Consider the following 25174-nt stretch of genomic DNA (forward strand, 5'->3'; position numbering starts at 1 on the left):
CATCTCTATAATGTGGGTAGAGGAGAGCAAGGAGCAGCCTCTCACCTGTGACTGAGTGTCAGCACTGTGGACCTCATCGCTGAAGCCACCTCAAGGCAGATTTAAACCAGTGCCTCCTTTTGACTCATTCCAGCAGTGACAGGCGAACCATGGTCCCAGCTCAGTTCAAACTCCCCTTGGCTGCGGTGCGGTGGACCGTGAAAGCTGTTTTCACCTGGTTCATTTCAAAATCCAGCTGGCAAAGAAGCTGCTCAAAGGGCTCTGCCTTTGAACATACAGCAAGGACAGTCAGACCCAGGAACATCTGTGACAGCCACATATACCTGTGCAGTGACAGCAGTACTGACACGAGGGTAATTGTCAGTAAGTCTTATGCTGTGAGTAAAGCCATAAGCAGAAGGAAATGAAAAATTAAGGTACAAACCAGCTGGATCTTAGTGATGCCAGAATGTTGTGCAATGCCTGTGCTGCAGATAGAGAGAGGCAGGACTGAGCTGGGTAAAAAGGTTGATGGCAGATGACACCTTTTGCTCTGGCAAGTCATTTAACTCTCACAGGCTTTGGGCCCCCCTTCATTCAAGTCTTTCTTTATTCTATCTGTAAGACAGGAACAGTGTCACTAGACTTAGTCATTTCCCTGTTTTACTGAGTTCCTTATTTGGGCTGGAACTGATTTGCCAGTGTAATGCAGATAAGCAAAATAAAAATGTGCAGTTTTGGATGTTGTCACTTCTGGGAACATAAATGCACACTGTCCATTTCCCTGCAGAGCTGGGATCTTGCAGTGACACAAGACTTACTGCTGCAGGTCTTTCCTTTGGCAAATCTCATTTTGGAAGTAAAGTTACATTACTGGGAGTGGGGAGGGATTAATTCTGCAATAAACAGAAAGACACCAGAAATGGTAAAGTTTTTGGTCAGATTCTTACACACAAAAGCAAATGGAGACTGTGCAGAGGTGCAGTTTGACCCTGCAACCCTACAAGCATTGAGAAAATAGCAAGACTTAAGAACAAGGGACATGTTTGGGGTTGGGGGGGGTAATAAATCACTGAACTGGAATCTGAAATGCTAGGCTCTTCTGTTCAACATACCACTGCAGCATCCCCAGCCTCCATCAGATGCCCTGCATGCCATACCAGGCTGAATTCAACCATATGTTTGTAGCTAAGCTATGAAATTCATTTGTCAAGTCCCGGGAGTTTTTGGCAAGTTGTCCTGTGCTATATGTGTGGTCTGCTACACTAGAGCAGGCATGCAGAGCATAGTAACACGTATGTCTGTAGGATCCAGGGGCAACACAGCTGATGATTTCCCTTCTCTGACTTTTAGTGCTGTTTAATAATGAATGGAGATGCAGAGAACTCGGGTGGAAGCTGTTTCAGCACAGTTGCAGACTTAAAGCCTGCTGAAGGCTGCTGGAACAAGCTATAAATACGTATCTGAGCTCCACGCCAACTGTGTAAACTCAGAAGCTGCTTGCTTCATTCAGGGACTTCATACCCACCAAAAAGTCGAGAGCCTCTTGGACTAGAGGTAAGTCAGTGGCTGGCAGAAGTCACATTTTCCTTGTGAAGGGGGGATGTGGAAGATGCTAGGACAATGCAGGGGCGGATGACGGATAGGAAATGATTTCTCGGGTGTTTTGAAAGGAAACACATAATCCAGAGTTATGGACCCTCATTAATCAGGCAGAGTAGTCCTGAGGTGCCAAATCTCACAAGAACAGCCGTAGGACTTGGAGTTGTTTGTAAGCTCTTCCTAACTGAACCCTTAGCATGACATTTGCCCAAATTCTCCATCCCAATTCAAATACCACCACCTTGGCCTATGAACAGTTGCCTAGTGGCTCTGACTCAAGCTGATTCACAACAAAAGATAAATCTTTCTGCACCTAAAAAAAGAAAAAGCTGCTGAGAAATTCTTCAAGTCCTCTGCCTTGTGCAATCTTGGGCCAGGAGTTTTTTCAACAAGGTCAGTCTCATTCCTTCATCTCCTGAACATACATCCCTCTTCCTTGCTGTGTTGGTTGCTATGGGTAGTCCTGCCACCATATTTTTTAATACAGCACGGAATGCAGAAAGGAGGCAGAACTGTCAGAAAAAGAAGTTTAATTTAAGTTTTTGATATATAGCATGAAGCTGTCACTTTAACAGAGATTAACAGGCTGGATGGCAGGAAAAAGCCAGGATCTCTCTCAGCCTCAGATCATCTCATCTTCAGAAGGAACCTCAGCTCCTGAAGGTCAGCAGGTACCATCTAACCTTTTCCATGGTGAAAGGAAGACCCATGAATCTACCGTTACATGGAGAAGTGCTGCAATTTTCCTGCCAGTGACAATGCAAAGCCAACTCTAAGGCTGTGTGCTGACACTCCTGGCTCCCCAGCAACCTTGCTGCCCTTCAATCCTCGGAGAATCTTTTCAGTTCTTCTAAGATGTATAAACTCAAATAGCCCAAACCTTGACAGCCTGCACATCTGGGACTATGACTGAGTCCTCGTGAATGCCAAACTATCTTCATTTCACCTGAGGATGGCAGAAGACACAGGCACTCAGCACTCATCCTACAATCCCAACTGTATACCCAACCTTCAGGCTCCAGAAGACAAATAAAACTCCTCCGTGAAAGCAACATCCTGGAAAAACCAGCCACAGATTCTCTCAGGTAATTTGGAAGATAGCCATGTTTCAAATCTGTCCATTAAACCTGACAGAAAATCGTAACAGTGCCATCCAGGAAGGATTTAACCACAGCACGTAAAACGCACTTCCCCGCTTTGGCACAAGGAAAGCAGAAGATGAGATAAAAACAAAGGTGTATGACACACTCCAGGCTATTCTCTGATAGAGCTACACCTCTGAGCAGAAATCCATTTACTTAGACATGGCTTCTAGTGCTATATTGTAGCAGCTGTTTCCCACCTCTCACCGATGTTATATTTACGTGCTGAGTTTCAAACACCCACTGATCCAGGCTGAGGTGCTGAGATGCTCTGGGGAGGAACGACAGCTGTTTCCCTGTACTTGTCCCAGCACAGCGAGAGGACAGGCAGTGTCAGCCCTGCCCTTCATCAGGGATGGCTCAGCATCACCCTGGTGTTTGGACCCAGGCACTCACCTAAGAGCTGCACTCCACGGGTGAGCCCATAGACATCGATCAAGGCCCAGAGGGGCTCCGCTGTCCTCACGCCGCTGAAGAAGAGCATCGCAGCGGAGTCGTTCACCCGGTAGAAAACCCGTCCCTTCTTGTCCACCCAGAAGGCTATGATGTTTCCCTCGTTTGCAAACTCTTCTGGCAGAGCCTTGGCCCAAAAACCACTTTGGGAAACCAAGTCAGGGCACGCATACTTTGGCAGAGTGTCAGGGTTAATCCTCGATGGATCCTTGGAAGTAAAGCCAAGTCGAAGAGCCCCACTCCAGCAGCACTGCTTTTTAGTGATCTGCAAAGACAACAGCAGCAATAACAGTGTTGGGCACTTGAACATCAACTGACACACTTTATGCATTGAACACTGGTGGCCAGTGTGCAGACAGCCCCACCAGATCTAGGAAACATTTTACCCACCAAACACTGCTGTAGCTTTTTCAGTTGTACACAGCAATGCTGCTGCAAACTTAGGATACAATCCCCATATTTAAAACCAAATAAATCAAATTAAATCTATGTGGATAGGTGAAATGTAATTACAGCTGCATGATGATTCATTTCTATTTCTAGGGTAATTCCTTTTGGCCTAAGAATAATCCTCTCACAAAATGTGCCATAAATGGCCACAGGACCTTTTATCTCAGCACCTTCAGCAGCAGCATTCTTCCCACATGGTGCTCAGATGATGGGGTCTCTCATGACCTGAGGGAAAAGCATACTCCAGAATCACAGTTACCACCACAGGGTTTTCTGGGCTTCCCAGGCAAGTAAAAGACAGTCTTTCCCTTGTGTAACTTGTCATATTGGATGGCATATTGAAATCACAGCCTTCCAGCAGAGAACTTGTGTGTGGGAAAGCACAATATAGAGTATTTAACTTTGTTAAATACACAATTGTGAGGCAATAATAGATGTTCTCTTATGATTGGGGAAAACCTACTTATTTCAGCTGTGAATGGTGTTTTGCAAAATATGTTGTGCATAACTACACCCCAACCTGTCAGTATGCAATTACTCAGTGTGTCTGGGGTCAGGAACATCTGCTATGGTTTTTGGAATGGTTCGTTTGTCATACCCATCCTTCTGCACCTGACAGACAGAAGGACAAAGGATCACAGATACTTCCAGAGTCATCAGCTTCTACTCACAAGAACTGAGCCCTGGCCAGTAGGGGATCTGTGGGGAGCAGGCAGCAGGTCCTAAACACATGCAGCACATTGAAAACACTATCCAGTTATAAGATCTCTTTTTTCCCCATGGAAGCAGGGAGTCTTCCAGAGTTAGTATAGTCCTCAGATGATGTCCTTGGTGAAGATTTTCCTCTTATTTTATTGTTTGAGTATGAACCTGCTGGGAATTGTTCCTCCCAAAGTGATTCAGCCTGTCAGGATCCAGACTATGAAATGAAAGACCTAAGGATGCTGGATACAACCTTATCCAGCCAAGAAAGTTCCTGCATGCCAGTTGACACGTAACTGCTGTATCTGTTCACACCCTGAACCTGCAGCAAACACGAGAGCACTTGAGATAGTCCTCTTCCATCAATGCCTTGGCAGCCTCAAGCAATTCCACTGTTGGCCGCAGGACAAGAGCAGAAACATGGACAGGTACCACCTACCAGATGTCACACAAAAGTCGCTGCCGTTCTGTAATTTCATACCCTGCCAAAGCACTAATGGCTCGGATGAATGGCAGTGACAGAGACTGAACTGTCCAGGACGGCAGGACTTAGTTCTCAAAAGCCTGGCAGGAGCCCCTCGTGTCCCAGCTTGGAAGTATAGAATTTTCACCAAGGGATTCTACAAGACATTTTCTTTGGAATTCTGAATTCTCTGCTAATCACATTTGTAAATACTGTGTTTCTCTTTTACATATTCCTCTCCAAGGCAAATCTGGAACATGTGCCCTTGGGGTCACAATAATCTCACAACAAAGACATTGTTCAAAGCCTAGAGATTTCTGTTTTATAATTAAAGTAGCAGAGAAAATAACTCAGAGCTCAGAAAAAGTTATCAACAGACAATTTTCAGTTAAGGGAGTGCTGCTCTTTATCCCTACTCAGTCCATCCAGGTACCTAAACTGTTTACATGGAACACTTCAGCACTGACCTCAGTCCTAGGAACCATGGGAAGCTCCTGCTTACAGGGTGGGCACTGGGATGACACTAAAAAGGACTGAAGCAGATTTACTACTTTATATACCTGGCCAGGGTGGGATGGCATTGTGCATGTCCCCAGTAGAAGTGGGGTTAACAGGGTGTGCACGTGAAAAAACAGGGAAACATAATACACACACTCCAAGAAGAAGCCTGGGTTATTTTTTGCAGCAAATTTACTGCAAGCCCTAAAAGCTTTTGGGTCTAAGATAAATATGGCCTCATTGTCATTTGTACAATTCAGTCTCTTGCCAATACTTCACAGCAGTCACAGGCAGCATGAAGTAAATATTCATATGGTAATTAAGGCTGCACATGTTCCATGTATTAATCAGCACCTATAAACAGTTCTCAATACAGTCTGACCACAGGCAAACTAATATCCAAATTAAAATCAAGTATAAAGCCTGCCAAGAATTAAGACATGGCTGGACAAAGGGTTCACAGTTTTGCTAAAAAAGGCAATGGTTAATGATGGACCAAATTCTGTTTTCAGCAGCCACTGCTAGCAGAAATGCTTGGGAGGTCCACTGGGTACCAGAAGGGGAGGAAAAGACAGAATCAACATCCAAACTGCTAAACCACTGCTGCTTTCACAGATTCAGGCTCCTGATCTTTATTGCCTTGTGCCATCTTTGAGAACTTCACTTCCTAGAAATGCCCTGAATTACATGGAAGAAACCATACTGGAACATTTGTGTCTGATGCTGCTTGACAGCCATATTCCCATATTCCCAGAGCTGCAAAACAATCTCAGAATAAAACCTGAGATACAATAGCTAATAAACAGAAGGAAATCTCCTTACTTCTTTACTCCATTTTCCAGAGGGAGTTTACACTTTATATGACCTGAATGACTGGGTTCATGGTTAGTCTGTGGCTGGTAAGAAGGTCTGAGATGTTGTTTTCCACATCCATGAACAATAGCGAGGCAATTACAGGATGGACTTATCATACAAAAGCAAGGATGTTTTCACATTTCATCCCTCCCTAGAGCACAAGTTCTGCTAAAGCCTGTTGATTACTCCCATGAGACCTTCCCATTGGAGTCAGCAGGAGCTCTGCTCATAAATCTCTTGTGCAGATTTGCATGCATATTCTTCACACACGTTATAAAAGCTAAAATCCCCAAATACACAGAGATAAACAAGTGTGAATTTCCAGAGATAGCTACCTTGTTTCAGAATGAGGAATAAATAACCCAGAACCTTTGCCTAAACCACTAAATCCACTCAAATCTTTGATGGTGTCTTCAAAAGTGAAATACTGCTTTCATCTCCTCCCAGACTATCTGTCACAGTTGCTTGTCCAAACTGCTGGCCAACATGGGAAAAAATCTCATTAGGCAATGTGAGAGATTCCTGCTGGGCTTCCAGCCTGGATAGAAGCACTAAGAGCTCCACAGGAAGCATAAGAAACCTGTAGTGGGGATTTTCTATCTCTGGGCCTGAGCCTGAAATCTCCATATATTTCCAAAAGGATGCATCTTCCTCATTCCTTGCTCCTTTGCTGGCTGTGAGCAAAGAGGCAGGGAAGGCTGATACACTGCTGTAGGACCCAGCACTCCTGGACCTCTAGCAACGGGCAACAGCAAGATCTTTCAAACTGGGTATCTACATGTTGACAAACCCTCTGGAAAACTCCTTCTGTGCAAATGACGGATTTGCAGTCAGATCATTCATGTGTGCCATGAACTAAAGTGGCCAAAGAAGATGACCTACTTTGTGCCAATGGAAGGCGTGAAATCAGCTATGAACAGAAAAACACAGCCCCACAAACTAGAGGGCATAAAGATGGGAAAGTATCTGTGAATGAAGTTTCAAGGGTCCCAAGCTCCTTAAGGTGCTGATAATCTGAAAAGTGTTTCAGTTCCTAAAGAGATAGAGGAGTTTCTTCATTAGAAAGCAGCTCCTGGTGTACATGAAGGCATGTTGTCTTAGAGGAGCTGGATTTCCCTTGCAGCACCAGGGGTATGAACTCCATCCTCCAGGCTACCATAGGCACAAAGGAAGTGAAATCAGCTTGTGCCAGTGAGAAAAATGTGATCCCTGCAATGTTCTGTCCTCTGCCCTTAATGCTATCAAGTGACTGATTCAACAAAGCAGTCAGCAGACTGCCAGAAAGGTCCTTTTCTTAGACAGCAACTGTGACTGCGTCGACTTCTCCTTTCATCCTTTCCTCCAAACTCTTCTGGTTTTCCTGCCAAGCACATGAGCAAGAACCTTCGCTTCCAGGTCCTTTTTGACCTCTTACCGCCTGGCTTTCTCACCTCCATGAGACCAGCCCTCATTGCTGCCTTGCTTACAGGAACAAAAGTGCTTGTTGTGGAATGGAACACCTTCACTAACTCTTCATCCTCCCTCAGCCTGCCCAGTAAAGCTGCTTTGCAGGATAGGAGCAAAGCCTAGAGGACACATTTTCTAGAGAGATACTGAGGCTGCTGCCTTTCAGACTAATCAATACATCCCTTTCTTCCTGCTGTTTTCCAAGCGATCACAGCTTAATCTGTCGTACTTGTCTAACATCAATATAAGTATTTTTGGAATGTGGATTTCCCTTTTGTTCTCAGTTTCCAGAGCAGTCTGTAACTATGGCTCCAAGAACTACAGCGAGAAAAGCAGAAGTACCAACGAAGACTGCAGATCTTTAAGGCCAAGATCTGACTACTGTGCTTTTCAAGGAAGGGCTAAAGATCTGCTGGCAAGCACCAAAGCCTGGTACATTCCCAGCAGCTCCCATGGCAAAAAGGGAAAGTATAATTTACTCACCTTAAGCCTGACTTGTTCATAAATAACAATGGGCCTGTTGCTGAAGGTAATGGCATTGCAGAAGCTAGCCTGGCGCTTCACCGCCTTCTGTGTTGTGTCCATGATGATCTGGGATCCCTTCGTGTGAGGATGGAAAAGCAGAGGGCTGATGGACAGAGTTCCACATTGTGGGATGGGGAGACAGTGCTTCTGCTTGTGGTGGCATCGATGGGAGGAAGTTGAAAATGACCCACCAATGGAATCTGAAAGCAGAATGGGGAAAAAAGGGTTTCAAATCTGCTGTGAGTAATATGGAAATTTTCAATGCAAAAAAAAAAAAAAGCAGAGGTACTTCAGATAGAAAGTATAAATAAAAAAATAAAGTTAGCCAAATCCTTAAACTGTAAACCACTGAGGGGTTTTAGAGCATCAGCATCAGTTTTTAGAGCTTCAGCAATAAAAGATGCAAGGATACTGAAGACTCCTGTCTGGACAATCTGACAGTACAGAGCATGACATTGAGACTGCACCTCAGCACTGAAATCACAAGCCATCTTGAGGCCACAGACCAGGAGAGAACACAAGAATTGGTTCTAAAACTGGAGCAAAGCACTTGTGAAGTTGCTGTAACAAAGCTGTCACACCTAGGGAACAATCTTCCACTTCCAGAGGACTCCTACACAACTTGACCATTTCTCTCACACCTCCTTTGCAACAGCAACTCCATTGATCTTTGCCTCCATGTGACTCTGGGTGCCCTATCCACCCATGACATGTGCCAGCTCAGACACACACATTGCTAATTTATGCTCAAGCACCACTCAGCAGCAACCCACCTGGATCTCTCCACCAACTCCCATCCATTGTCCTCTCTCCTTCACTGATAAGAACCTCAGCTGAGATCCCACACATCAGGAAGGCATTGATCAGCACACTAAGATTACAGTGAGGAAAGGTAAGAGGGAGAAAGGCTGTGAAGGACAGAGAAGATTACGTCTTTCTCCACTCAAGACTCTGCAGAAAGACTTGACGCAGGATCAGCACAGCCACGGCAGCAGCTTTGTTCCTGGATGAAGGGACAGGCACGTTTCTTTTCAAAGGGAAGCCTGCAGCAGTTCCAGCTCAAAACAACCACTCTACTGAGCACAAGTCATGCGCTTCCTTTTCCTTGTGTGCACATACACACTACACCATGCACATATGTTTGGGAGGAAATACTCCTAGATTTGGAAACAGAGTACCAAGAGAATACACAACTATTCTGTGACAGACTCAAGGACGCTACAAAAGCAAATATGACCTTAAAAATGTGCCAGTTTGTGCTGTAGAGATGCATGACTAAACAGTACTCTTCAAACACACAAACTATAGAAACTAATTATCTGTATTCTTCACACACATTAATTGCTCGCTGCTATGTCATTCTATAGCTACTATAAAATGCTTACACCTCTAATATAACCCTTGGTTTTGCAATAAAAAGCCCAGACACTCTTCCTTCCAGCCTTTTAGGTAGTCTTAGCTTGTAGCTACACAAAGCTGTAACAGCACATCATCAGGGCGAGTGTGATTAACTTTCAGCAGAACTCAAAATGCTTGCTTCTGATGAGAACATTATCATTCAACTTCAGCATCTGTCACTCTGGCCTTCTCTTCTCATCTCCTTGCTGGGTTTTTTTCCTCCCATTTTTAGCAACAGTGCTGTTCCTTCAGAACAAAGCAGGGAGGTCATACAGCAGAGCTGTTACCTTTAAACACTTTCATTAATGCTTTATGGGAGAGATGAACCAAGTGGGAGTTTTTTGATGCTAAAAGTGATGTGGAATATTGTCAACTTCCTTCTCCTGTTTCTCACAGGTGGAGGAGGAGAAATAAGGTGCAGAGTACCGAGAAAATAGAGGTTAACCTGAGCAGGCAGGTCATGGAGGGAAACCTTTGGGGAGTACAGACTGCACAAAAGGGGAGTTTTACAGGAGAAGGTCAGGGTGCAGAAGCTCACATGAGCCTGGCCTTTTCCCTTTGCAAAGGTCACTGCTGACCTGGGGTGGTGCACCCTGGCTTTCCCCACAGACCAGACTGTGTGGTCAGAAGACAACACAAGCTGCAGCAGGCCCATAGACAGAATCTTCTCAGGGTACTGCCTAAAACCTGTTTAATTAGAGACTGTCTCATGCCCCAAAGAACAGGAGGTTGAATCCCTTCCAGTATCACTAGATTTTTGCAAACTAGGTGTGTTCTCTACTATCACCCCTTTGAAACTGCTATCTTGTGACAAAAGCCAGAAGAGCAAGATCATTCCTGTCTGAAAACAGCCTCTGTGTTGAAGGGCTGCAAACCCAGAGGTGCACCATGGAACCCTGAGCAGCTTTCCAGCTTTCATGTTGGAGGTCACAGAGAGCAGCAGCTGCTCGCTCCTCAGGTTTGATTTCATTTCTCCATTCATGCCTGGTTATAGATGCTGTTTGAACTGTTTCACCCAACACTGGGTTTGAACCCTGAATACAACCTCCCCACAATACTATAAGCCCTGCCAAGAATGTAACAGAAGTGGTAAAGTACCACTTGCTCCTCCGAGCCACAAGGCCATAGACCGGATCTTCTGAAACCTTTAAGTGAGCCAAGGTGAAGGAGATGGTAACATGAACCACATCATTACACAGCTGAACCTCTCTGCCTTCTGTGTCCCACTCTTAAGTGTATCCTTTTTGGAGCCCTTTGGTAAAGCAGAGTATTTCCCCAAAGGTGGCACACTCATCCTTCCCTGTGCATTATCTTCCCTGTGCCTGATCTCCTGGATCTCAATGCCTGAACAACATCCTGTATACAACACACCACACACAAGGCAACACTGGGAGTTCTCAGCTTAGAAACTTGCAGCTCAAATCCTCTTAGGGGTTTTCACCAGAAGTGTTCATGCTCTGCAAACATTAGGCATAATCTTAAAGGCTTGGGATTTCTTAAATGCTGCAAGAAATGTCTGGGTTCATTTTTTTAAAAATACATTTTTGCCAGTTGAAAATATCTCGATAGGCACTTATGAGAATACTGTAAAAAATCATTTCAGATTGAAAACTGACTGCAAGGTGTTTAAGATAAATTTCCTACAGCATGTCAAATAAGTATCATTCAGAATTGAAAGAAACAGAAAAGACTTTAAAACAGAGCCCTAAGACTGACATGCAGTAGCAAATGGAAATGACATATCCTTGTCTGCCTGGGGAGAAGGAGAGGTCTGGGATGGGGACAGAGGTAACTGTGCTGCAGACAAGTGACAGTGAATGAGTGTGCAGGGCAAACACCACACGATGAACGGAGAAGAGTGTTTCAGAATTATTACATTATCAAAAGAGGCTGACAGACAGTGCTTTATCTGGCAGGTGGCCTTACTGGATAAGCACTTAAAGGGAAGGATTTTGAGAAGGAAGAAAAGGAAACCATGTGTGAGTGTGGGGACAGGGACACCCACACAGTGCAGCAGAAAAGACCTGCCCCTGAAGGAGTATCCACACAGCCTTTCCAAAGCTGGGTAGTTAGTAGCAGCACTGGGGGAAAAAAAATCAGCTGAGGTGAATGCTTGTAGTCCTTACCATTTCTTGAGCTAGACCCACACTTTTGAAAATTATCAGTGAAATACAGCATAACTAGTTACAATGATCCTTTATATTTGTTAATAAAAAGCTCAGAAGGAGAAAACATAATGAAATTGTTGTGCTAGGCTTTGCAAAAGGATTCTTAAAAGCACAATCTGAGATACAGTTTACTAAAAATAAACATTAGCTTAACACCAGTGGAAACTTGAAAGGGGTTGCAAACCTTGTTTTCTCACATACAGCCCGACCCAGGGCATGTGCACAGAAGAAAGAGAACCATAAATTAATGCAAATCTTCACTGCCTTTAAAAACACGTTTGCTGCTCCTGAGGGAGTAAGTAATAATGTATCTCCAGTCTTTATCCAACTCTCCCTGGGTCTGTAGGATGACAATGACCCTGTCAGATAGATTGCTGTCACCACAGTCAAGTAGAGACTCATCTTTGCAAGATGACCAAGAAGCCAAAGCAAAGCTTTGCTCCTCCACAGCAACAGACTATAGCTTTGCAAGCGTTGGGGCATTCAATGATAGAAATGCAAAAGGTTAATTCTAGGATGTCAAATCCAAATTAAGGAGCATCTTGGGTTAAACTTTAGTGAATTAGGGAAATATCTACAAGATGGATCTCAGCCAGCTGCTCAGATCTAGCGCTCCCATCCAAGACTCCAAAAGAAGTCAAAGCCAAAACATAACTTATTTTCATCTGTGCTATTTTAGCGGTGACAAGATGTATCAAGCGAGTAGGTTCATGCGTAGCGTAAGATTTTCCATTTAAATTGCAAACTGCAAGACAAGAGGCAGGTGCAGACAAACCACATGTATATGAAGAGAGATAATACCAGTCCTTTTTTTTTTTAATTAACCTGACATGCAAAGTTGTCTAAGTTGTCCTTACAGTAAGAGATATGAAAGACAACAAGAGTGGTTTTACGACATCTGTGAGAAGCCTCCCCCCACCCAGCATAAAACTTGGGCAACAGAAGCTGGAGTTGTTTGCAGGATGATCTGCAATGGATCCATCTTTCAAACCTGACTGACAAGTGGTGGGAAGGGAGTGGTTAATTTGTGAGGATCCCTCAAAGTGAAGAAGCCGATTTTTCATTTCATAAAGAAAAATTAAATTAGTGAAAGAGATGCAAAAAGTGACAATAAGGACAAAGGGCAGGGAAATAGGTGCAACAGGTGAAATTTGTAATAAATACAAGCATGGCAAGACTTCATTTGTCAGTGACAGAAGAGACGACTTCAAAGCTTTCAGAACAGAAAGGGGAAAGGCTGTGGCCGGAAGATGGGATAGATGCAAGTGGGATCTACAAGACTCATGATACCAGTGTATTTGAGGGCATTTAGGAGGGGCTGAGAGAGAGACTGGCACTTGCTCTGTCTCTCTGCTCAGCTGGGATGTGCATTTGCCCTCTAACACTTGCAGTGCTGTGGCTGAGGAACAGACACACATCCTGTCCAACAAACAGAGACAACAACCTCTGCAGGAGTGCCAGGCAGTGACCTGGGAGTGGGGCTTTTTTAGCAACACAGATGAACACCTCAACTTAGGAGTCCCTGGTTACAACTTGGATATGAGGCTTTACAAAAGCTTGCTCAAAGACAATGCTAAGGTTCTGAGCATCAGTAAGAGTCAGGCATGTGGCAACTTTTATAAAGCTTAAAAAAAGTAGATAAAAAAGATGAGGAGTGACAGGAGAATAAGAGCTCTGCTTCAGTTATAATAAGTCTGAGTTGTTTGTAATATTTTATTTTTTAAAAAAGGAAAATATTCACAGCAAAAGTTTAGGCTGGTCAAAGTAGATTTAAGTACTACAGATGAGAAGTGAATCTGTTAATTGACTATAGGAAGGATAAGGCTGAACTAATGTTTGTTGTTGAAATTACACAGAGAGATGGGAAGATGCCTCTGTGCAGAGCCTAGAGAAGGCTCTGCTAGATGAGGGAAGGAAGGTGAGGAAGACCCTCAAAATGCAGGAGAGGCAGAAGGAGAGGACAGCAGGGCAGGACTGAGCTGGGGAGGCAAACCCCCACGCATACCATCTCCAGGAGGAACAATCCAGCTGACGGCTCTGCAAGCACTTAAAAAATACCAAGGGTGATCAGGCCCTTTTTTTTGTTGAAGAATAGATGATCCCAGGAAGAAAGGTGTGAATATAGTTCTATATGCACATAAGGCTGTTGAGAAGAAATCTCTTCTCCTTATAAACAAATTTTAAAATTTCCTATCTTCAGTTACAGTGCTGTGCAATCATTAACCATCTCCTGGCCCCTAATTAGGCACTGTTTACTCAATGTCTGTCAGTCATTCCCAAAAATTCAGTTACTGTCGTGACACACCACAGAGACCCTGGTACCGCTCCACTTCCCATGGGTGCAGCCCACCCGTTCCAGGTCCCTCCTTGCCCTCTCCCCAGGCAAATCCCCCCGAGCCCCTGCAGACCATAAGCCCACTAAGCCCATAAGAACAGCAGAGCATAAGTAAGCAGCCATATGCTCCCGTCTGCCAGGTAAGGAGAGAGGGGGTGAGCAGCCCCCCGGAAGACCCTGGGCGGGAGGAATTGCCTCAGGAGCTGCGTCCCCGGGCTCCAGACAGATCCTTGGGAAGGAGACTGACATCCCTGCATCAGCAGCAGCCACGCCTCCCTACAGCAGCTTCCAGAGGCTCCTCTGATCCACAGGCAGGAACAACTTGCATGTGCCATGTAATTACGTTTTTGACAGCAGGGAGGCACTTCTGACCTTATTCTCTTTGCATCTTGGTGATATTGCATCTTTTTTGTTCTTTCTATGGCTTACTTAGGCTAACTTATTATGGTAGGTTGATGTTGTGAGTAGGAAATGAGAAGATCAAAGTAAAAAAGGGTGCTCTGGAAGCATCTAAGATCTCTTTCTTGATTTAGAATATTTTTGCACTGCTGTAATCAGGTCGGCTCTGTCAGCAGTCTAATGAGAAATGTAATAATATGTTTTCTAACAAAAGAAAGCAAGTTAAGTCTAGTTTGGTTTACAGTTTAGGGATGTTTCAAAAATTCTGTTTATCCTTCTCTTACAAATGTGCAGCTTGGTAATCTTCTCCTTTTCTAATATCTCATGCTTCAGGAGGAAGAGAAACAGCTTGCCCAGGGTGATGGCTGATCTGCCTGTGCTGCAGATGGTGGGACATAAGGAAGAAAAAAACCCAGAACTTTCCATGCTCTGTCCTGTTGATAATCCTTATCTTCTCAAAGATAAGCTAATACACTGTTGGCCATAAGATTAAAGTTATGTTTGCGTTTCTGACTCACTGCATTATCAAACCCGCTTCTTGTCGTAGCTCCTTTTCCAGAAACTGCCCAGTTGGGATAAGCCATTGAGCTCTCCCACCTACTGTAACTCCAGTTACTCATTTTCTTAGTACAGATCAGAACTATGCACAGAACATGTTACACTTCTGTTAACATTACAGAACTCCTCCTAATTTATAATCACATAAACTAAACCCAAGTAGTCACTGCAGACATTCAGCTTAGAGTTGTGCTGCTGAGATTAGGGCCAGCAGCCCTTCATCCCTCTCTGCACAGGTCCCAGGGCACAGTACAAATACAAACCTTGCAGTCACTTTGAACCAAAGCCTCACAGTCACAAGTCGGGTGTTCCCACCGTGGTGCTGCCTGCACTGCTGCTTATCCCCTTCCCCTCCTGCAACACTGGGCACAGCTGTGATGAAGAGTGAAGCTGCTGCCCCAGAGGCAGCCCTGTCTCACTGCACAGCCACAGTCAGCAGAGCAGCCACTCTCAGAGAGTTCACGACAGTTCATACTGCAAAAAAAAAAGTAGCGACATAAAAGCAGAGCCCAACTGCAAATATTTTACGGCGGCGTAGTATTTCCATGCACTACAAATCAATGTAAAAGATGTTTTCTTCAAGGGGCCTCATATAGGCTGTGTTTTTAAAATGCATTCCCTCTGCTAAATATAAATCAGTAAGAGTTTTTGTTCTTCCAAAAGATTAGCTAGCCTCAGTATTTTGGGATCTAATTCTGGAATACTTGTTGAGGTGCCAGCATTCTCTTCCAATTTAAATACAGTTTAATGGAAAGTCTATCCTGGGCACATTTTCCATCTCCAGTGTAATAGCTTGAAAGTTTGAATATTGAGAGTTCACCAGAAACAGAGGTAACCTATCAAGGTTAAACTTCATTTATTTGTCAGGATGAGAAAGAATGTGGGAGCAATGGAGAGCAGGAGAAAGCAAATGTAAGAGCAGCAGAGACAAGCAAATGGATCTGTAGAACCAAAATCCAAGAGATGGTAGAAACAGTGCAGCCTATTGACAAAGCCATGCAAAGGAAATGCAAATTAGAAAAGTTGTGGTTCTGAACTCAAGCACTTGAATTTGCTTGGAGTTATATCTGTGTAAAATCAAAGATGTGCCCCTAGACTCAAGATGCTGAATTAGGCCCACATCAGGCACTCCCACTGCATACTCACAGTATAATAGGATGCTTTTCTTTGCACTCTATCACCAGTGGAAAGAGACAAGGTATTTTGTGGAGCATATCTGAATTATGCTCCTTATCTGGATGATCAGCTGGAGGATGCTCCCATATCCTGAGTGTCTTGTTCAGCACAGCTCCCTAATCAGAGACCACCTCTAATCAAGAAAGACATGCACTGGGATGAATGGTAGAAAATTGGAAGAACATCTCCTCTTACCCAGCTGGAGAGTGTAGATTGTGTTCAGAACCACATATCATGAAGTTTTATGCTGTAACACCATTTCTAAAGACTCTCAGGAGTCTGTTTTTCTTCTATCATATATGACAATTACACTTGGAGTGTGCTTTTTTTCTAATATAAAACATCCATTTAGAATCACTTCAAGATACTGTAAAGTTGGGTCATTTTGTGTGTAGTCTTGTTTAAAAACACAGTGCTCAAGCCATGCTTGTTTCACACCCTTCCTCCTGAAAGTCTCCTGCTGTTTTTCCTTGCAGGGTCTCTTGAGATCATGACTGCCAGGAGCAGCTCCTTACCCCATCCATATTTAAACTTAATGAGCACTTGTCAGGTACAGTGATCTTCAGCCAAAATTTTTCTGGTGTTGATGTGCCAATGTCCCTAAACTCAGGTCACTGCTCTGTCCTTCTGCTGCCCAGTATGTCTTTTCTATGTCCTTTTTTTTGTCTATTGTCACTTTTTTCTGATCAACTGAAAACTCCCTTTTTCAGCATCCGAAAATTGCACTGTTCTCTTTGCTGTTAGTCGGAACAGTCTCCAAACTATTTCCATCTGCATCAGTTACCCAAATATCAAAGATTTCCATTCAATATAAAGTCCAAAAGCAGTCCTAAAGGGAAGTTCTTTAAATATATATCTATTCAGGGTCACCTGGCTGCTGTTTATGCTGGGGGGTTTTGTAGGGTTTATGTTCTTGTGAAATGGAATACGAAAGTGCTTACAAAGGAAAAATGACCTGAAACTCTAGTCTTGCTCTACACTGACTAGACCCAAAAGACATCGATTCCACTGGCTTTATTTCCTGTCTGGCAGCAAATAAATCCTTAAAGTAAGGGGTTATTTGAGCTAGCAACTTATCAGGCAGGTCAAAATTTACTATTACTTTCACTATTTGGCCATGTTTAACATCCTCTTAAATGTTTCAGGATTATAGGAGCCACATATTTTTTTTAAATTCCTCCTTTCCACTCTCTCTTCCTCTGTCCATTTCTCCTTGAGGAAAACTCACAGAACATACAACCTTCCTCTCTGCTTTCTTCGCCATCCCTTCCTCCTTCTTCTTCCTCCTCCTCCTCCCTTGTCACAGGTATTAAAGTTTCTCAGCCACTTCTCTCTTTCAAGTCTTCCCCTTCCTTCACTGGCCTGACTTTATTCAGCACATTTCTCTCTCACTTAGGTCTACTCCTTAATTTTTTTTTTTTTAATCTCTTGCACTGTCCTGGTTTGTCCTCCTCATGCTTCATACCTTCTCATTTAAAAAAACCCCAAACAACTCCCCGTCTCCTGAAGCACAACAGGCCCTTGTGATTAACCAAGGCTCTCCAATCTCACAGTTCCAAAGAGATGGATTTATTTTGGTAGACCACTAGTTAATATGTAATGTATTCCTGCAAAGTAACTTGCATTGGGCACTAAATGAGGCAAGGGTTTGTCATCAAAATGGTATTTTTTTAGGTACATTGCTGGGATGAAACCACAGAGCTCCATACCTGACTCCCACCATCAGCTTCTTAAACTCCCAGTGCACCTGGCAGAGCCAGCACAAGGGCTCAGATGTAAAGGTCCCAGCCCAGGGCAAGGCACCAGCCCTGCTCTCCAGAAACTTCAATGCACAAATACAAATTATAAACAAGAACTTTTGCCCAGACCAGAGAGGACTCCAGTAGCATTAGAAGTGTTAACCGCTACACCATTAAAACATTATTTTTTTCCAGGCAAATAATATAAGTACTGCTGAGGCAAAACCAGGAGAAAGGGCAACATTTCTCCCTTTACGCAAGAATTTGGCCCTCTATGCACACATTCCTTCATTAATCTGCACTTTCTGTACCACAGTCACAAGTGGAATCTAAATTACTGACTTTCCCACTCTCATCTGGCTCAGCAGCACATCGCCTGCACCAGTTTCAACACCCTTTACCAGTAAATAACTCTGTTTCTTTAGCAGACCAGAACTTGAACTTGGACCACTGAATTAAAATATGAAACTTCACCAGCCAGTTAGACCATAAAGTTACAGTTTATTTTAACAAAAATAAACAGTATCTCTGGTGCTTATTCAAAGAATGAGTGTGAATACTATTCCACCATCCTTCCTAGCAATTCCCATGCCAGACCCATGAAGTTATCACTTAATGTTCTGCTACAAACAGCTGCTCGAGCAGTCCACACAGGAACTTGCTTTCCTTAGCACTTGCTGCCATAAGTCAGCCAGTAGAAGACCAAGAGTGTTGAATCCTTATGGCCTGAGGACAAGAGCACATAGACCTGTTTTATTTCTTTAGAAGTCATCCTACCTGCTAGCCACCCCCTCATGCCAAATCTTACAAAGATAGAAAGAAGAGATGGGTCCTGCCTGTTTACAGGCTGCATATATGAAAAGAAATAGGAATAAGAGGAACATAACTTTGTAAGCAAGCATATGTTTCATCTGAACTTCTGTTATTTTAATGAATCTGTCAGGACCCATGCTGTTCCATACCCATGGCTAGTGCAATCCCTTGCACCAGAGGACAGAAAAAGGTGACTCCACACTTCTTCTGTCACCACAACAGCACATGGAAGAGTTCTAGTCCCCTCTGATTTGCATAGGCAAAAATACACTTCAAACTAGAAGCTCCAAGCCCTTTCATTGTAAGCCCTCACAGAACCCCCCCAAACCTTCATGATTGTTTTCTAATGACTTGGGTAACAGAGTCCACCCCTCAAGCTGTTTTGTAGAGGCAGTACCCCAATGTTTCCTGTGAGAACACACCAAGGAAGCTTCGCCTCGCCAGCTTTGAAATTGTATTTAACATCAGTGTGTACAAACAGGAGAAAACTTCCCAATGATTCAGTTTTCATTAAGTTTATACTGCTGCAGCTTTACTTGCATGACCTTTCCTGACACAGACGACCAGTTACCAACTATTGAAGTTGGGTAATATGTAGCATGTGACACAGGAGGAAGATCACGAAGAGGAAAAGTTGACTGCATTTCTAAATAGCTGAAGGAAGAGAGATGGGCTAGAAAAGCAAGCCAGCTTGGAATGGGAACAACACACTGTTTTACAATTCATGCAGAGGGGCATTTCTGTATATTGATGTACTGATAAGCTTGAAAAGAGGAAGAAATTTGATATCACACAAGTCAGAGCATTATTTCTGATGAAGCCACATTCACAGTGTGACTGCCTTGAAGATCACGTGGGAACTGGAAACAAGCCTAAAGGGCTCAGGGGACTTTATTCTCTTGGTGGAAAGACACATACACTATTTCAGAAAAGCAAGGAGCAATTAAGTGTGGAGACCAACTCATTCATCCATTTTCCTTGCTTTCTTTAGCTAAAAAAAAAATGTGTAACATCCTTTAGTCAATGTTCAGATAAGGGGCATTTATTCTGGTAGCAAAGATCATTGGAGCTTTAATTTTTTTTAGGGGTTTGGGGTTTTTGTTGGTTTGGAGTTTTTTTGAGTACATAAATGCCCTTGTTTTTCTAAGCCACAGCACTAAATTATAATGTAATAAGGACCACGCTGCATCCCTGACAGATGCTTCTTCCTGACAGCACAGAGAGATGCAGCTGTTGAGCTGGAGTCCGCAAATCCAGACCTCTGGGCCATGAAGCATTTCCCTGATTAGTTTTCTGCACCCAAAAGCAGATCTCAATTCAGAAGCTGAACCTACTGCTGTAAATAGAGTACACAGAGGAAAAGCACAAAATACCTGTTTATCAAACTGAAGTTGCACAAATCCCAAACCACTATCAACCTGTATTTTTTTTCCCAGAGGGTACACTTCAAAATCTCTGGAATACTGAAGTTAATTAGGGTATTTTGCCCATATTTACACTTTATTACAGCTGCTCACACAGTATTACACACCCCACTCTGCACTAACTGAGCCAGCAGTACCAGCCATGTGTGTATCACAAAATTACTGCTTCTGCCACACCACTAAAGACAAAACTGATAAAGTCTGTCCATGAGGGTTAAAGCATGGATTTTCCAAAGCACAGGATTAAGAGAAGATGGAAAGTGTGTATTGTCATATATATAGCAAATAAACCTCAAAATATTCCAGTTATCAAATGCTAAAGAGCTTCTGAATCTCCAAGCAACTGCTTGTACACTGGTCAGTCTAAAGCTGCAATCAGCTTGGGATGAGGCATGACCTGGAGCCCCCAGAAAACAGCTTTGCTGTATGAGGGTTCAGAGCAGAAAGGTCTCTGTGGGATAACTCATGAATGGGTAAAGAGAGGTCAGGTAGCCATTTTAGAGATAACAGGATAGAAACATCTCCCAGCAAAAGGGCTAAGGTTACATGATCTCTGATGAAGAGCATGGTGAGAGCAGTCAGCTCTCGCAAACAGTGAATGACTTTAGCCCTCTTTCAAATCTATCTGTAGCACATTTGTCGGATAGTTCTCTGAATTTTATCCTTTCTACCATGGGTACAGACAGCCTGAATGTTTTATCCTTTGTCTGATAAATGCCATTGCACACCTGTGTAGGAAGGATGCAGGGAACTGCAATCACTGCATCTCCATTTTCAGGAATTAATTTCTAACACGGTGGAATATCCTTGTAGCATCCCAAAGACAGCACTGCCCACCTTCCTACCTAAGCCTGACTGCTAGAGGCCATGCACAGAATAGCACAGGCCAAAGAGAGTAAGATCATTTTACAGTCAGTAACCATCCAAAATCCAAGTGTTGAGATACAGAGACACAATATTAAGATATTGAATCACCCACCCTTGCTCAAGCAATAGTGCCTTGGGCTGGTCAGAAAGGAGACAGGTTTGCCCAGGAACCTTGTCACAGCCATGCTGCTTGATCAAGGTCTCTTTGGCCAGTTTTGCAAAGCCACTGATGTGCTGAGAGATTAAGAGAAGAAGAACAGCAATTCCTACCATGCTGCAGCTCTAGTACCATGTGAGATCCGTATGGGACCAGCACTAATCAGGACTCCCAGTCTTGCATTCCTTCCAAGCACATAGCTTCATTCAGAATCATAAAACAAGAAGGCAACATGAATGATAGTCTCTTACCCTTCAGAGATGAAAAAACAGACAGTGGCATTGAGCTGGTTTAAGATAATGAGAAAATAAATTGAGCAATTCTCCTTTTGCAAGTTGCAAGAAATTCATATCATCAGTGATGCCTTTGTAAAAGGATTTAGATTCTTAAAGCTCTATTTTATATATGATAATCTGATTCTATTTGGTGTGCAAAGACAGAAGTCATTTTGGTCTGGGATACTTCAGTACATTATAAGCACCCATATATTTCCATCTTCCAGAGAGACTTTTTTTAACTTTTCCTTTTTTATCTCAGTCTCTTTGTAAGCTGCCACTTTTTAAACCTTTGAAAAATCTTAACAACCCTCATGTCTTCAGTCAGTCTTCAAACAGCCCTAGAGAAAAGTAAGGTTTTATTTAAAGTACTTTTAGTTGAGTCAGTGAATATTAGAGAGAGGCAGATCAGAGATGAAGCTGTGGCTTTCAAAACTCTCACCCAAAAACCTTTCCTTCACTCTCCTCCTCCCAAAAGCTAAAGAAAATGAAACATTTCTGTCTTTCTTCTGACCAAAAGCCTGGTCTGATGAACAGAAAACAAAATCCAGGATTTATTTCATTCCAAAACAGTATCCCAAACACTCTTGCCACCAAGTTGCGATTTGTCCTGTTTCTAACATTTAGGGTTTCCAACCAAGAAAAGGATAAAATCATGGAGAAATTTTCCTTAAGCAAAAGATGTTTACCGGAAATCTTCTTTACTTTATAGCAGAAACCAACCGAGAGCAGGGATCGCATTTACGCCAGAGCTCTGATAAATGCCTGTTGAGCTGCAGCACTTAAACCACTTGCATTTTAAACAGCAGTTTGTCAAGTGATACTAATTATTTGGGAGGTCTCTGCTCCTAGAAACGTAAACATTTCTTTTCATACCAATCACATTTTCTTTTCCATGTGGCGCTTCCAGCAGAGACTGAAATTGAAATGGCTTCTTTGTGTGCCACAATGTGGTTTATGGCTCAAATCCCCCTCCACTCTTGCAAACAGGGGACAGCATTGCCCTGGGGCTCTGCACAGCACCTTACCATCCCTGCTTTGTAGGCAGAAACCTCCCCACCACAGGTGGAGAGCTCTCCCAGGATCAAACCCATCCCCTTTTCTCAAGGATGCGCAGCTTCCCTCTGGCTGATAACACAGCTCTGGGACTTGCAGTAGCCTGAGGATCACTTGAACTTCATAAAGGGCTCAGTTGCTAGGGAGCACTGCAGGGAACTGACGAACAGGCTCTTGCAGGAGTGTGAGTCAAAAAACCCACAACCAATCCCCAGACCTGCCAAGGCGCAACTCAAACACAGGCACGTTTCCTTCAAACTCCCTCCTGGTTCAACAGGCACTGCCTGGGCTCTGCTTAAGCCAGGCCACAAGCCTCAGAGTTTCTTGAAAAACACAATTTCAGTCCTGCCCCGGTATCTCACAGCAGGTCCTGCTTTTACTGACAAGTCTATTGGCCAAAAACTTCCAGTGTTGTATCCACATGGCGCCACGTGGCTGCACAGCAGGGCCTATCACAGAGAAAATCTGCCAGTGTCAGCCAGAAAAAGTTTCATGAAATTGCAGCAAGTAACCCAAAGACTTTACCAGAGCGAGACTAAACCAGCATTTTCACCGTCATACTGAGCCATTGGCAAGTCACTTGTGGGAACCTTCTTGCTAGGGTAGTCAAATCAGCCTCTGCTATTCAGGCAAACTTTATAGAGAAGTCGCATCCATCCTCTTTGGGACAAGTGTTGGGTCCTTTTCTGTTTTCCAGACTTTATCAAAGCCTGCTGTGAGCAAGCTGCCGAGCTCTGGGGGCTGACCCAGCACATCTGGGAAGGTCACCTGGCATGGACCTGTGTCATGCAGCCTCCATGCAGAATCACCCCCTGAGGTACAACGTGATGGGGCAAAGTCAGGCCATGGGTAAAAATGTTACTTGACTCCTCCATGTTCCCTCTCTGTATTAGGATGTGTTTATTGGTATAGGCAGAAAAGGATGTAAACTGAACCACAAAAAGGAGCTGGTTTTCATACCAAGGGGCCTTGGTTTAACACAAAGGTTTCTCATGAAAAAAAGTATTTTAACTTGATGAAGAGGGCAAGAACTTCTGATTTCTGCTGATGCTGGCTGTCAGGGAGGAGGCAATCAGGAGCACACTGTATCATGTTCATGAATGTATACAGCTTTTATTATATGAGCATTTTACTATTTTCCTTCTTCTTTAAAACTAAAGTGCAATGTTTCTAATGAGGAAAGTATGTTCATGCATCCAGTCAATTATCATGTCTCACTCTGAGCCTACCTCCTTTCAGTTACCAGGCCCATGGTAAATCTCAGGTAAACCAAAGGACTCCTCTCCCCAGCACCTGCAATCAATTGCAGTCATCTTGAATGTTATTTTTAATGCCAACAAATTACAGTGTCCCTTCAAGAGGCAATCAAGGACAGAGTAAAGGAACAGACCTACTGGTGAGACTAACTCAACAAGAGCCACAGAGAAGGTGGCTCTGACTCATTTTGGACTCAGAGAAATACATTTTCACAGTAAAACATTGATTTAGAGGGGAATAGACAAGAAGAAAAATGAAAGGACAACAGTGGTCATAGGGATCCACCCCAGAGCAAAGTCCTGGGACTCGCAGAGCTGAAGCATCTGCACCAACCACGGGCACATGCACTGCAAGGCTTGTGGCTCACAGCCATACTCATACAGCTCAGTACCCTGCTGTGTCATCACTGATCCCTGACAGCTCCTGAGACCAAACATGAATTCAACCCTTTGGGTTGCTTTCACTTTCCAGGAAACTCCCTTTCCTTTAGGGTTAATAATTTTTTTGACTGTTCTTGATGCCACCCTCTGCACATATAGATATCATTAATGTAAAATTCTTTATCGAAACTAAAGCAGCCACATCAGTTTTGAGATTATATGTAGAGAGATAACCTCTCCTTAAGTCCTTCTAATGTCTGCAATAGTAATCATATTTGTTTAGTAAATTTATTTTATACTATTAACAATATGAGTCTTCAGGCTGTGGGAGTACTTGCTTTGATTAAGTATGCAAATGATTCCCTAGAACATGTCAGGGGATCCTACAAACCTTCCTGAAGAGACACCTGGTGCCTCTAAACTAATTGAATGATAGATGAATATATCACCCATAATTCTTAAGGAAACAGGAGAAGTAAGGAAGAGGTGAAGAAGGATCAGAGCTAAGAATGCATTCACAAAGAGGAGGGGAAGGAGCAGTCAAAGAGGAGACAAATAAGACAACAAAATCTGACAAACAACATTCAGTCCTGCAGTCCCACCAAAACAGAGCAGACAGAAAAGTTAATGAGAAAATGCCATGAAAGCAAAGGACAAAAAGAGAACAGGAACAGTCTTTGCTTTCACCATTGTAGCAAGATCCCTGCACTCAAAAACTGCCACAACTAATGAAAAACTCATTTGCCTTTCATAATAAATAAAACGGTTTTCAAGTATAAACATGGTTATTCATAAAATCTCTACATACAGAGATCCTACACACCTCCTTGTCAGAAGTGTTGTCAGCAGCTGAAAATGCTCTCTTATCGGTCACCTTGGGACACTGGCAGGTGATACACAGGTCAGAGGCACACACTAAAATAATCTCTGGACGTTCCACTTTCAGCAAATGCCAAAACTGCTTTGGCACCCTGCCCAAGGTCTTCTGCATCAGTTAATCCAGCCCTGAACAGGATTAATTCCTCATACACACAGACTCTTTTGCTTTCAGGACTAT

At 43.4% G+C, this 25174-nt stretch overlaps 1 protein-coding gene across 5 annotated transcripts in view; it reads right to left on the minus strand.

The window, feature by feature from the left end:
- NEURL1 (neuralized E3 ubiquitin protein ligase 1) overlaps nucleotides 1-25174 on the minus strand; it is a 146144-nt gene that overhangs the window by 53832 nt on the left and 67138 nt on the right. For 4 of the 5 annotated variants that reach the window (XM_048311520.1, XM_048311523.1, XM_048311524.1 and 1 more), the window contains exons 2-3: nucleotides 8074-8315; nucleotides 3120-3441 (exon numbers count right to left, since the gene is read on the minus strand). In XM_048311520.1, coding sequence (XP_048167477.1) covers nucleotides 3120-3441; nucleotides 8074-8315 — 564 coding nt within the window. Of the gene's footprint in view, nucleotides 1-3119; nucleotides 3442-8073; nucleotides 8316-8888; nucleotides 8932-25174 lie in introns of those variants that run through there. The other variant, XM_048311521.1, reaches the window with a different exon arrangement.

This window comes from Corvus hawaiiensis, chromosome 8, assembly GCF_020740725.1.
Source record: "Corvus hawaiiensis isolate bCorHaw1 chromosome 8, bCorHaw1.pri.cur, whole genome shotgun sequence".
NCBI classification, from domain to species: domain Eukaryota; kingdom Metazoa; phylum Chordata; class Aves; order Passeriformes; family Corvidae; genus Corvus; species Corvus hawaiiensis.